At 49.8% G+C, this 12482-nt stretch overlaps 1 protein-coding gene across 4 annotated transcripts in view; it reads right to left on the bottom strand.

The window, feature by feature from the left end:
* Nucleotides 1–12482, bottom strand: part of PXDN (peroxidasin) — a 115776-nt gene that overhangs the window by 35343 nt on the left and 67951 nt on the right. For all 4 annotated transcript variants that reach the window (XM_009183610.4, XM_009183609.3, XM_003908225.4 and 1 more), the window contains 3 exons: nt 11323–11492; nt 8634–8751; nt 5229–5398 (listed from right to left, as the gene is read on the bottom strand). In XM_009183610.4, the coding sequence (XP_009181874.2) occupies nt 5229–5398; nt 8634–8751; nt 11323–11492 (458 nt within the window). The remainder of the gene's footprint in view (nt 1–5228; nt 5399–8633; nt 8752–11322; nt 11493–12482) is intronic.

Here is a 12482-nt window from a genome sequence, read left to right on the forward strand (position 1 = left end):
AAGTGACAAATGGAATCTAATTACACTAAAGAGCTTCTGCACAAGAAAAGAAACTATCGTCAGAGTGAACAGGCAACCTATAGAATGGGAGAAAATTTTTGCAATCTATCCATCTGACAAAGGTCTAATATCCAGAATCTACAAGGAACTTAAACAAATTTACAAGAAAAAAACAAATAACCCCATCTAAAAGTGGGTTAAGGATATGAACAGACACTTCTCAAAAGAAATTTATGTGGCCAAGAAACATATGAAAAAAAAGCTCATCATCACTCATCATCAGAAAAATGCAAATCAAAACCACAATGAGATATCATCTCATGCCAGTTAGAACGGCAATCATTAAAAAGTCTGGAAACAACAGATGCTAGCAAGGATGCAGAGAAATAGGAATGTTTTTACGCTGTTGCTGGGGTTGTAAATTAGTTCAACCATTGTGGAAGACAGTGTGGCGATTCCTCAAGGATCTAGAACCAGAAAAATAATTTGACCCAGCGATCCCATTATTGGGTATACACCCAAAGGATTATAGATCATTCTACTATAAAGACACATGCACACGTATGTTTACTGTAGCACTATTTACAACAGCAAAGACTTGGAACCAACCCAAATGCCCATCAGTGATAGACTGGATAAAGAAAATGTAGCACATACAGACCATAGAATACTATGCAGCCATCAAAAAGAATGAATTCATGTCCTTTGCAGGGACATGGATAAAGCTGGAAACCATCATCCTCAGCAAACTAACACAGGGACAGAAAACCAAACACTGCATGTTCTCATTCATAAGTGAGAGTTGAACAGTGAGAACACACGGACACAGGGAGGGGAACATCACACACCGGGGCCTGTCGGGGGTTTGGGGGAAAGGGGACAGAGAGCATCAGGACAAATATCTAATGCATGTGGGGCTTAAAACCTGAACGACAGGTTGACGGGTGCAGCAAACCACCATGGCACATGTATACTCACGTAACATACCTGCACATTCAGCACATATATCCCAGAATTTCAAGTAAAATTTAAAATATATATATATATTCTGCTAGAAACTTAATCCATAGCTATTTTTACAAGCACATAAAATGTCATATGTCCAAATAAATTTTTGTTTGGGCCAGATGTGATGGCTCACGCCTGTAATCTCAGCACTTTCAGAGGCTGAGGTGGACAAATCACCTGAGGTCAGGAGTTCGAGACCAGCCTGGCCAACATGGCAAAACCCTGCCTCTACTAAAAATACAAAAATTAGCCAGTATGGTGGCGCACACCTGTAGTCCCAGCTACGCGGCAGGCTGAGGCAGGAGAATCACTTGAACCAGGGAGTCAGAGGTTGCAGTGAGCTGAGATCTCACCACTGCACTCCAGGCTGGGCAAGAGCGAGACTCTGTCTAAATAAATAAATAAATAATAAATTTGAGTTTGTTTTCCTTTTGCCCTGTTGTTTGTTCAGGTCAACCATCCTTATCCACCACGCTAAAATTCAGAAAACTCCAAAAATCATTATTTTTTCCTAACTTATTTGTTTGGAAAACTTGATCTATCTAGCATGAGGCTATTTATAGCCTTTATTCTACTTTCTGTGAATATCCATACAGTTTGCTATAGGATATTAATACATTGATTACAGGGTACTATCCCAGACTCTGCTGACCATCTAAATTGGTATGTGGATTTTACACTATGCTACCCTTCCAAAAATTTCCCCAAGTTTCTGAATATCAAAAGACATCTGGCCCAAAGGCTTTTGAATAAAGAACACAGAACTGTGAGAGCTAAAGATTTGGAAAAAAATCTAAATTCACTCCAAAAGGGAACTTGTTAAATAAATTCAGGGTGCATTTAGATCATGGAATTCTATGCAGCTATAGGAAGAAAGAGAGTAAGAAAACTGATGTATCAAAAGTGAAAGACTAGAAAGATTTCTAAGCTATCATCTCAGAAAAATCACTTGCCTCAAATACGCTTACATTTTTTTTTTGGATACACACAGGGAAGAAACTACTAAGCATTTTGGGAAGAGGGGAAGGGAACAGGGAATTGAGCGCATGATGGAAAGAGCCGGGACGACTTTCTACCTTTTTATATACGTTAATATGTAAGCTGTGTTAGTCAAATATTTAAGTATAAATTACAAAAAATACAGAAATGACATTTAATATTAGCATTTCTATCAGAATAACAAATTGGAAACCATTAAGCTACTCACAGAAAGAAGTAGGAACACCAAAGTCAAAGTCGGCCTTGAGGGCATTTGCAGACCCTTATAACTTAAATTGAGCTTTAAAGAGCCTCGTGCGGTACAGAAGACAAGACACAGATCAACAGAGGCCCACGAAGAGAAGTTCGACAGAAAACTGAACAGCTGCATCCCCACAGTGCTGTGCCCTCGGCATGAGAAAGAACTAACTTCAAAACCTGCCTGCCCCACCCAGGGAACGATGCCCAGTACAAGAGATAAATAAATCTCATTTAAGTGTTCTTCACCAAAACCTGGTGCTCACATGAGCTTGCTGCCCAGCTCCCCCCACATCAGCCAGAAGGAAGGTGATCCCCGACAGAAGAGCTGAGATAAACAAAGGAAGGACAAAGGAAGTGGGAACCACGTGGATGCATCCAGACAAACACTGGAAGAACAAAATAATAATGTTTATAGGTTAAAAAAAACACAAAACAGAACTAAGCACGTCAACTCAGCGGGATGAATACATGTTAGAGGGGAAGGTTACACTAACTTTAGGCTTTGGCAATTTAAGAATGCATTTAAAATTTTCTAGGCTAACCACTAAAAGAACAGAAATGGGCATATAGTGTGCAAACTGGTAGTGGGAAACAAATATGAAAAACAATTATTTCCAATTAAAGCAAAAAACATAGAAAAGTTTGGACAAACAGTTCAAAATAAGAGGTAGAATTTATAAATCTCATATTGTTAACTACAATAAACATATTTAAATGGATTAACTTTAAGGAAATCTTAGGATTTTAAAAAAATTTCTAACTCTGTGTTATTTATATTAAACATCTCAAACATGTGTACGTGGAAAGGCTCGGAGAAAAATGGTGGGAAAAGATACACCTGACAATAAAGATCAAGTAGAGGCTGCTTTTATGTATCTTACAACAAATTTACCTAGAAGCAAAAAGCACTGATAGAAGTGTTATTGATCAAAAATGTAATTCATCAGACAGATAAAAACTGCAAACTTTTTATATGCCCCTAATCACAAAGCTTCAGGATAATAGGTGCGATATGCCCCTTTATGGCCCACGGAGACCTCCATGTCACTCTTTTCCTATTACTATACATTATTACCATAGTCTGCAACAGCAGTTGGCCATTTTTTTTCTGTAAAGGGCCAGACTGCTCCTGTTCCAAGTTCTGAAGGCCACGCAGGTTTTGTTGCTACTCCTCAACTCTGCCAGGGTAGCATACAAGCAGCCATAGACACTATGCAAAAGAATGAGTGTGGTCATGCTCCAAGAAAACTTAATCATAGACAGTGACGCTTGAATTTCTTCTAGCTGTCATGTCGTCATAAGATACTGTTCTTTTAAAAGTTTTGATCATTTAAAATTGCAGAAAAGTATTCATACACCTTAGGAGAAACAGGCAGTAGGCAGGTGTGGACTGCAGGCTGTAGTGTGTCAGCCTGGCCTAGGCTTCTGGGCTTCCCAGGGCTGGTTCCCCCATGCTGCAGTAACTCCCTGTGCGCCGGATGGCAGGAGACTCTTCATTTGTATCTGAGGGAGCTACACCCACATGTTCAGACTAGTATACTAAATAGGGCTGTTATTCCTGAGAAAGACCCAAGAATTCAGATCAAAAGGAGCGAAATTTGGAACTCTCAAGCCATAAAGAGCTGGCTAAACATTCCTGTCCAGGAATCAATCAACCTACTCGCATAGTAACTCTCCTAAGTAGTTCATTACTCATAATCCATGGTTATTCTCCTTTGTCTGTAACACATACTTAACAGTACTACATAACTTTTTGTCCCTATTTTGTGGACTTTTTAATGCCTTAAAAACAGAGCCCAGGCTCCTTCTGGGAGCAGCGGCTGTGTCTTCACTTCTCTGCACAGGCCCACAGCACTGACTTTGGAAAGATGCTGAACGCCTTGTGCTGACCATGTGGAACGTTGTTTGATTGAGGGCTTTGAGTCAGCAGTACTATATCACTGGGCTTTCCTTTGAACAGAAATGTGAGAGCCGGGAATTCTCAGCCATCGGTACCCGTTGATTGTGTCTATGCTGGGATGTACCAGGTGATACAGAGATTAGGCCAATTAAGGAGCCGGCATTTAAACAAGAAACACCAAAACCACTTACGTTGCCAAACAAAAGGTTTTATAACCATAATGGCCTGAAATACAAAATACCAGGGAAACAGCGACCCTGGCATGATTTGTGGCTGAAGCTAAAGGAAGCCAGAAGGTCTCAGGGAGGAAGTTACACCTGCAGCCTCCGTGGGCAAGGGCTCCGACTCTACCGGCTTCCACACAGGAGGACAGGCAGACCCGTCCAGAGGCGTGAAGGGATCCGCATCGTTTCCCAGAGCCGTGGGGTACACCCAACGCCCCATTCCGCTGTTCTGCAAGGGCCCAGCTCCTCTTCTGAGCAATGGCCATGGATAACACAGGTGGATCCGAGCAGAGTTTGCAACCTGGTGGGGCCCAGATGGATGAGAGGCCACAGCTAGACTTGATGTGGCTGAGACAGTTTTTAAATGTTTTAAATTTAGGTGCCATTATCTTAAACACGAAAATATTGGATAAAAATCTAGAATTGTGGTTCCTTTTACATAATCCAAGCCCTTCGCAAAATAGAGACCTTGTTACCACATGGCAACAGCTGGCTGTGCCTGAGTAGTTGTCCCTTCAGAGGGCGCCTGGGTGGTGGGGTCAGTGGGTGGCACAGTCTCTCCAGGTTCCCAAGGCCCTCTCTCCATGGGCTGGGCTCACAGCACGGACTGCCCCGGCTGTGTGGACTATGAGTGTGTCCCCAGACGAGGGGCTAACTGGGGACCACAGCACCACTCATGGATCATCTATGACCCTGCGCTTCGAAAGCTCTGTGAGCCAACCCTGTATTGCAGCTTCAACTTCAGACTTCAATGTTCTTTCTTATTTTACTGAGTTGGGGTGCAAGGAAAGGAGAAGGCAGATACTGAGGGACGACAATTCTGGGCGGAACCCAGGTGTGAAATGCCCGCCACATACCTGGAGACCCGAAGTACCTGAGGGTCACCTCTTGCGTCTTCACCTCTCCGGCCACGTTCTTTGCCATGCACTGGTAGATACCCTGGTCCGTCTCCTGTGTGTTCTGGATCATCAGGGTCCCATCGTCCAGCAAGTTTAGGCGGGAATCTGTCTTCATGCTCAGCTCATTACTACAAAGACAGAAATTTGGTCTGGTCAAGTGTTGAAAGCACAAAGACGTACCTCACCCATCCCCAGCACAGGGGTTTCCAGCCTTGCAGCAGGCGTATCAGAGCTCGTGAGAGCAACAGCTCACCTTCCAGGGTCTCCTCCTTCCTGGCAGCCCCTGACCTAACAGGCAATTCTGAAAAGGGGACCGAGTATTCGCACATCTCATTCACTCAGATACTTATCCTTAGTATTCACGTGTTCGATCTATCTACATGTTTTAAAGTGTTCCTAATTCCAAAGGAGAAAGCAATGAACAAAATGGAAAAAATTCCAAGGAAACATTTTTTTTTTGTTTCTGGTGAATTAACTAAAAAGGGTAGAAACATTTTTACGTTACTAAACGCCGAAGATATACCTACGTGTATTTTATTTTTTTATTTTAGAGACAGAGTCTCACTCTGCAGCCCAGGCTGGAGTGCAGTGGTATAACCATGGCTCACTGCAGCCTCAGCCTCCTGGGCTCAAGTGCTCCTCCTGCCTCCAGCTCTGAAAGTGCTGGGACTGCAGGAGTGTGCCAGGCCTCTCTATCTGTATTTTAACAAACAGTGCCTGCAAGCTGCTGGCTGGCCTCCCTCTGGGATCTGGGAGGAACCTGTGGAGCTGCACCATGAACAGGCCAGGACACGGGTGACCTCCCCCTCACATGGCTCGGTCAGTCCTCGGGCAGTAATGACCTCCCCGGGGCCACGCTGCATCACACACACTTTGGCAGCCAAGAAAGACTGCAACACCTTTACCCCAATGCTCAGTCCTGCCGCCTCCAACCCTCACCCACCTGTAACTTAAAGGCTGCAACACCTGTACCCCAGTGCTCAGTCCTGCCACCTCTCACCCTCACCCACCTGTAACTTAAAGGCTGCAACACCTTTACCCCAATGCTCAGTCCTGCCGCCTCCCCCCTCACCCACCTGTAACTGCTTTAGTTCCCTTTATACAGAAGCAGATGAAGAGGAGAGAGGTGACACTGGATGCCACTGAGATCACAGTCTATGGCAAGTGTGAGGACTGAGTAAGAACAGCCAGGCACGGAGCCCTCTGAGAATGCAGATGGGCCTACGAGAACTCCTGCTTCCAGATCGTCAAGACAGACAAGGCCTCTGTGAAACAGAAACCCACTTCCTCCGTGCACGAGATTCATCATCTTCCACGCGCGTTTCCTAAGGAATGTGTGGAGCCTGCACCACGCTGGGTCGTTCATGCAGGAGCAGCCCCCGCACTGTGCAAAAGCACTTTCCCACGATCGCCCTCAGACACCTGCTAGCGTGCTGCCAAACCATCGGCGACGCTCTCGAAAGACCAACACCCACCTTCTCCCAAATCTTCCTCATGCTCTCCTCTGCCTGGCACCAATCCCCCAACCTGCAAACTGTCCTTACTCACAGGGCTTGCTAGACGGAAGCAATGTCAGCTCAGGCCCGATAAATACGACTCTCTCTGATGTGGCCCGATCCCCTGCCCAGAAACATGGCGAGCCAGCAGGTGAGGCTGGCCTGCAGGTGACTCTGGGTGTTAGGTAAGGCCAGCCGGCAGGCAGGTGAGGCCAGCAGGTGAGACTCCAGCTGGTGGAGGGCAGAACTCAGCACAAGTCACCAGGCCTCAGGACCTCGGCTCGAGCTCTGCCATATTTAGCTGTGAGATTTCAACTTTGGGCATCAATTTTTTCATATATTAAATGTAGGTGTGATGGACTGGGGCCAAATTTATGCTTCCCTGACTTTTACATGCGCACAACATAATATACTGCAGAATTCCTCCAGTGTTCTCTGGATTTTAAATCTCATCTACTTGGGAGTCATCCAAGACAAGAACTGTGAACAGAGTGATGGCACCTTACAGGCTGCTTGTCCGGCACTGCAGCCAAGGTCAACGTGACCTTTCAGTCATGAGGATAACAAAATCTAGAGCTGGAACAAACCTCCCATGTCCTCTTCAGCATGGACACATCTTCCCATTCTGTTCGTGACAACTGGGGGCAGCCAGTTCCCTGCTCCTGTCCATCTCTTCTATAAACACCGCCTTGCCCGAGAGCCAAGCCCAGCCCGGTTTGCCTCTGGAGTCTGGAACAATGACTCAGTGTGTGCCTCATCTATCTGCCCGAGTATCACAGGGCTCACATCTCAGACGCATCCCTCTTGCTCCCTCATGACTAAACATGGCCAGAGAGGAGCAGCGCAGGAGCGCTGGGGCTGGGCCGGCAGGAGGAGCTCCTTCAGAAGCTGTCCTCATGCAGGCAGATGGGAGAAGCCAGGACATGGTGGCTTTACTTCACGATTTTCTTTTAAGGATTCCTTTCAAAAGGTCACTTTGAAAGTGCTCCACTCCAACTCAGGACCCTCAGTGATTTGACCCCAGGTGCCTTTGGGCAATCTGACCTCATTCCCACCTAGGCCTCTCTGCCCCCGCACCATAGGTCCTGCCCCACCCACCCCCCTTGCACGCCTTTCACCTCCTCCCACCTCCCACCTCTCCCCGTAGACTCCACTACTCCTTCACCAACACGGCCCCAGCTCGCAAACCTGAGCGGGGCAGGGGTGCTCCCCACACCTGGGCTCACAGGTGCGGCTTGCTGCCAGAACACGTGATGGTCAGCGGTAGGACTTCCCTCTGTCGCCCTGACAGCCAGCAGCCGGGACCAACTTAGCCTTAACAGGCCCACACCATGTTTGCGGACACAAGGGGAGACTTTGTTTGGGAGACAAGTTAGATCTACACGGGAGCTGAGCAAACCTGTGTCAGCGGCTGCACGGCACTTGTCTCCTGAAGACGCCGTCCCGGCAGAGGTCAGGGCCCCGCCCACACCCGCTCAGGTTGGTCACAATGCCCCAGGTCAAGGCTGCCAACGACAGTGACCAGAGCAAACAGGCTGCTGCCAGAGGTCAGTGGGCAGGGAGAGAACAAGCAGCACGCTCTCCCTCCCTCCCACTGGGCAGGGCCGCAGGGACACGGTGCCCGGTCAGGGCACCCCTGTGCTGCCCAGGAGAGAGTGGGGAAGGGGCCCGAGCGTGGCAGAAACGTCGTCACACCCCCCGCCATGTAAGACCGGAAAAGAGCAGAAATATCTCATCCCTTGTACTTTTCCCTACGTGGCGGGGGAAGAGTGGACGTGGGCCTTGGTGGGGAGTGAGGTGCGGTTTGGGTGTCCAGGTGTAACTCTGAGAGACGCGTGGGGGACATTTCTGTTTGGCCCCAACTCACTTGTTTCGCAGCCAGATGATCTCAGGCTTGGGGTTGCCTTCGGCTCGGCAAGTGAAGTACACGGTGTTCCCCGAGGTCACGTCTGCATCCCGGGGCTCGGATGTGATCCGGGGCCTCTCTGTGCCCAACAAGAAAACGGAAACCTTTTTAGTGTAAACCACGACATGAAAATAAACGACAACCCACGTGGAGTCCTCTGTGTCCAAGAGGAAACCACAGATGCCCAAAGGCGTAATTCAGCCATAAACATCCCCCACAAAATTGCCAGACCGGCTTCCCTACAGCCCCGTCTACGGTGCGGATCCCCATGATGTCTGCGCCAAAGGGCGCCATGTTCTGACCACCTGAGGGACAGGCTGGCTCAGAGCCGGGCAGATGAGCCCCAAATGACAGGCTTTGGCGTCCCCTCAAGGCCCTTCGGGAAAGCCAAACACCAGGGCAGAGTGGACACGCCACAGGTCACTATTTTCAGTGAATAAAAGACAAAAAGTCGTACTCTGTAGATAAAGCATCGCTGAAAGAATAAGTCTCTAAAAGCACAGGCAGGTGGCAGACACCACAGCTGGAGCAACTCCCAGCCTCCCTCCTCCACAGCTGCCCCGCCCCTCACCCTCCACCCTGGACAAGGGGAAGAACGGCCTCTCCCGCCTCCTGCGTGCCCTGACTCCACACAGCTCCCAGCGGCCACCCGAGGGCTGACGGCTCCCAGGCTCCTATCCCTGGCGGCCGCTCCGGAGCTCCAGGCCTGCACAGGGAGCGGCCTTCTCTAAGGCTCCCTTTGGCAGCCGTGAGGGAACCACGCTGAGGGCAGGCCTAGGCTCCCATCTCTGCCTCATCACCTCAGTGTGCAAATCTGTCTCCATGTACATGCTGTGTACATGGAGAAGAAAAAGAAGAAAAACACAATCACACGCAGGTGTGTACAAGTGAGTGCCTGCAGTGGGGGAGACACAAGCGCAGGTACGAGTGTGTGTGTGCACTGGAGCTGACTCTGCTCAGCGCTGCCATTCTGCCTGGCAACCAAAACAAAGGCCCTCGGACCCAACTGGGGGCCATCAGCAAGGGCTCCTCCTGGATGGCCTCCTTCCATCTCCCCAGCATTGCACAGCCCAGGTCGCGAGGCTGGGGCGGCTCTGCCCAGCCCTCCCCGTGCTCCCACATCGCTCTGGGAACTGTGCCTCCAGCCCTTGGCTTCATGGAGGTTCTCATCCCTCTGGCCTTAGTCCGGCCTCCCCGCCTGCCTCACACACTCCCCAATTCCCTCTCCCTAGGGCTGCCAGAAAGCTCCTCCTAGAATACAAACATCATCCCAACATTCTGTAAACCCTCCCATGGCTCCCCATCACCACAAAATCAAAATAAGCTTTCACTGCTTTCTTCATTATTTAGGCTGCACAACTCTGCAGACATCCTAAAACCCACCTAATTATACACCTGAACGGGGTGAATTGTCTGGCATGGCAACAACACCTCCATAAAGCTATTATAAAAAACAAGAATAATCACTGACAGCCAAATTGGAGTAAGGAGTAAAAGTACGACAAGATCTCCAAGGGCACAACCTCAGGAGCATTAGCGGCAACGACAGGGCCTCGACTGATTCACAGGGACGCACACAGCTTAGCAGAGCTGCCAAGTTGGGCAGCACAGGTCCCTGGGCCCCCCGAGCACTGAGGGCCCTCCCGTCAGGGACACGTGGGGCAGCTCCTTCCATCAAGGGCCGTTTCTGGAGCCGCTGACAGCCAGTGCCCTGCAGAGCTGAGGGCGGAGTCTGCATCCGGGGTGGGGAAGCAGTGCAGGCAGGCGGCTGCACAGGGGTCTGGGCCTCTTTTGCTCCCCAGGCCAGAAATCTGAGTGGTGTAGTACCCCCAGCCACCAGGCAGCTCTCAGTTCTAACTGCCCCTGCCATAGCTCCATCAAGAACTGAGCTAGAAGAAACTTAAAAAAAAAAAAAAAACTATGTATTTTTGTCATATTATAAAACCATCACACAGGGAGATCCTTTCACCTTACCAAAATAAACAGCCGTGTGTGTGCGTGCCTGTGTGCATATGTGTGTGTGTCTCTAAATGGTGTGAGTGTGTGTGGATGGTGTGTTCATGTGTGTATGTGGTGAGTGTGTGGAGTGTGTGAATGTGCATGTGTGGTTTGTGTCTGTGTATGTGTCTATAAATGGTATGAGTGTGTGGATGGTATGTTCGTGTGGGTATGTGCATGTGTGTGTGGTTTGTGTCTGTATGTCTATAAATGGTGTAAGTGTGTGGATGGTGTGTGTATGTGTATATGTGGTGAGTGTGTGGAGTGTGTGTGTATGTGCATGTGTGGTTTGTGTCTGTGTGTAGATGGTGTGTGCATTGATAGCGCGTGTGGATGGTTTGTGTCTCTGTTGCTGTAGCATGTTTGTATAAATGGTGTATGGTGTGTGTGTAAATGTGTGTGGTGTGTGTGGTGTGTGTGTGTGTAGTTTGTGTCCGTGTGTCTATAAATGGTGTGTGTAGATGGTGTGTGCATGTGTGTGTGTGAGTATTAGATGAATTTGTGTGCATGATGTATATGTGTGTGGATGGATTGTGTCTGTGTATGTGTGTGTGTCTATAAATGGTGTGTGTGTGGATGGGTGTGTGTATAAGCGTGTGGATGGTGTGTGTAAATGTGTGTGTGTGGATGGAGTGTGCGTGTCGGGCCTCACCACAGTTCAGCTCTTCCGGGGTGACCGCTGCCACTGAGCGTCCCTGGATGCGTCTGGGATATTCACAGGTGGCTGCTGCCTGCGCGTTCCCCGACTCCGCGTAGGTTTTCAGCAAATCCGCCAACCACAGGATTTCACAGTCGCAGTGGAGTGTGTTTGAGTCCAGTCGCCTGTGGGAAGGAAGATGCGGCTGGTGAGACACGGGGTGGGTGGGCTTGTCCATCCGTCCATCAGACAGGGCTTCCAGGTCCTGCGTCGGGAAACATGCGCCAGGCCTGCCGGGCTTGCGACACGGGGATGGGACACGTCCCGTGGTGGAATCCAAGCCCCAGTGCCCGACTCAGGGAGTGATGTAGAGACACACACATCACCAGGAAGAGCCCGGGGGAGCACAGTACCCCTGGAGGCACTAACCGGAGAGGCGTGAGTAGCAAAGAGCCAGTGCACACCCAGACATCGGGTGTCGAGTTCAAGACGAAGGAGTGCGCCGGCGGCACAGGTCAGGGAAGTTTGTGAAGGAGAGCGGGTGGGAGCCACTCACAGAAATCAGTAACATGAGAACCACAGCCACAAAACCACCACTGTCGCCCAACGCCCGTCATCACGGGCAGGACAGCTCCACACCATCTCACTCCCGCCTGAGCCTTCCCAGGGAGTGTGGGAGGGGACGGCTGCATCTCCCGGCTGGGGTTCACACCTAAGTTTCCTGAGGTCCAATCTGACCTGGAAAGTTTCCAGTGAGTGGCACACCCTTCCCAACAAGGGAAGTGCAGGCAGGATGTGCCTCACCCTGGGAAAAGTGCTGTCTCCGCACACGGGGAAGAAGCTCTCTGGGGGCAGAGTTCCAGGTAGCAAACACAGGCTACAGGACAAGGGCTGGAAGCGGCTGGCAGCTGGATGTGAGACTGAGAGGTGGCCACATGCTAGCAGCCCTCGCTCTCAGCACCTTCTCGGCCTTGGCATCCACTCTGGTGGTGCCTGAGGAGCCCTCGAGCCCGCCACCACTAGAGTGGACGACGAGGCCGAGAAGGCGCCGAGAGTGAGGGCTGCTAGCATGTGGTCACCTCTCAATCCAGGACAGCCAGGTGGGATGGGGTCCCCAGGCCCCTCCAGCCGGCCTGCGCACTGGGAGGGGTGCGCACTGGGGTGGAGCCCACAGA

This window comes from Papio anubis, chromosome 14, assembly GCF_008728515.1.
Source record: "Papio anubis isolate 15944 chromosome 14, Panubis1.0, whole genome shotgun sequence".
Taxonomy (NCBI): domain Eukaryota; kingdom Metazoa; phylum Chordata; class Mammalia; order Primates; family Cercopithecidae; genus Papio; species Papio anubis.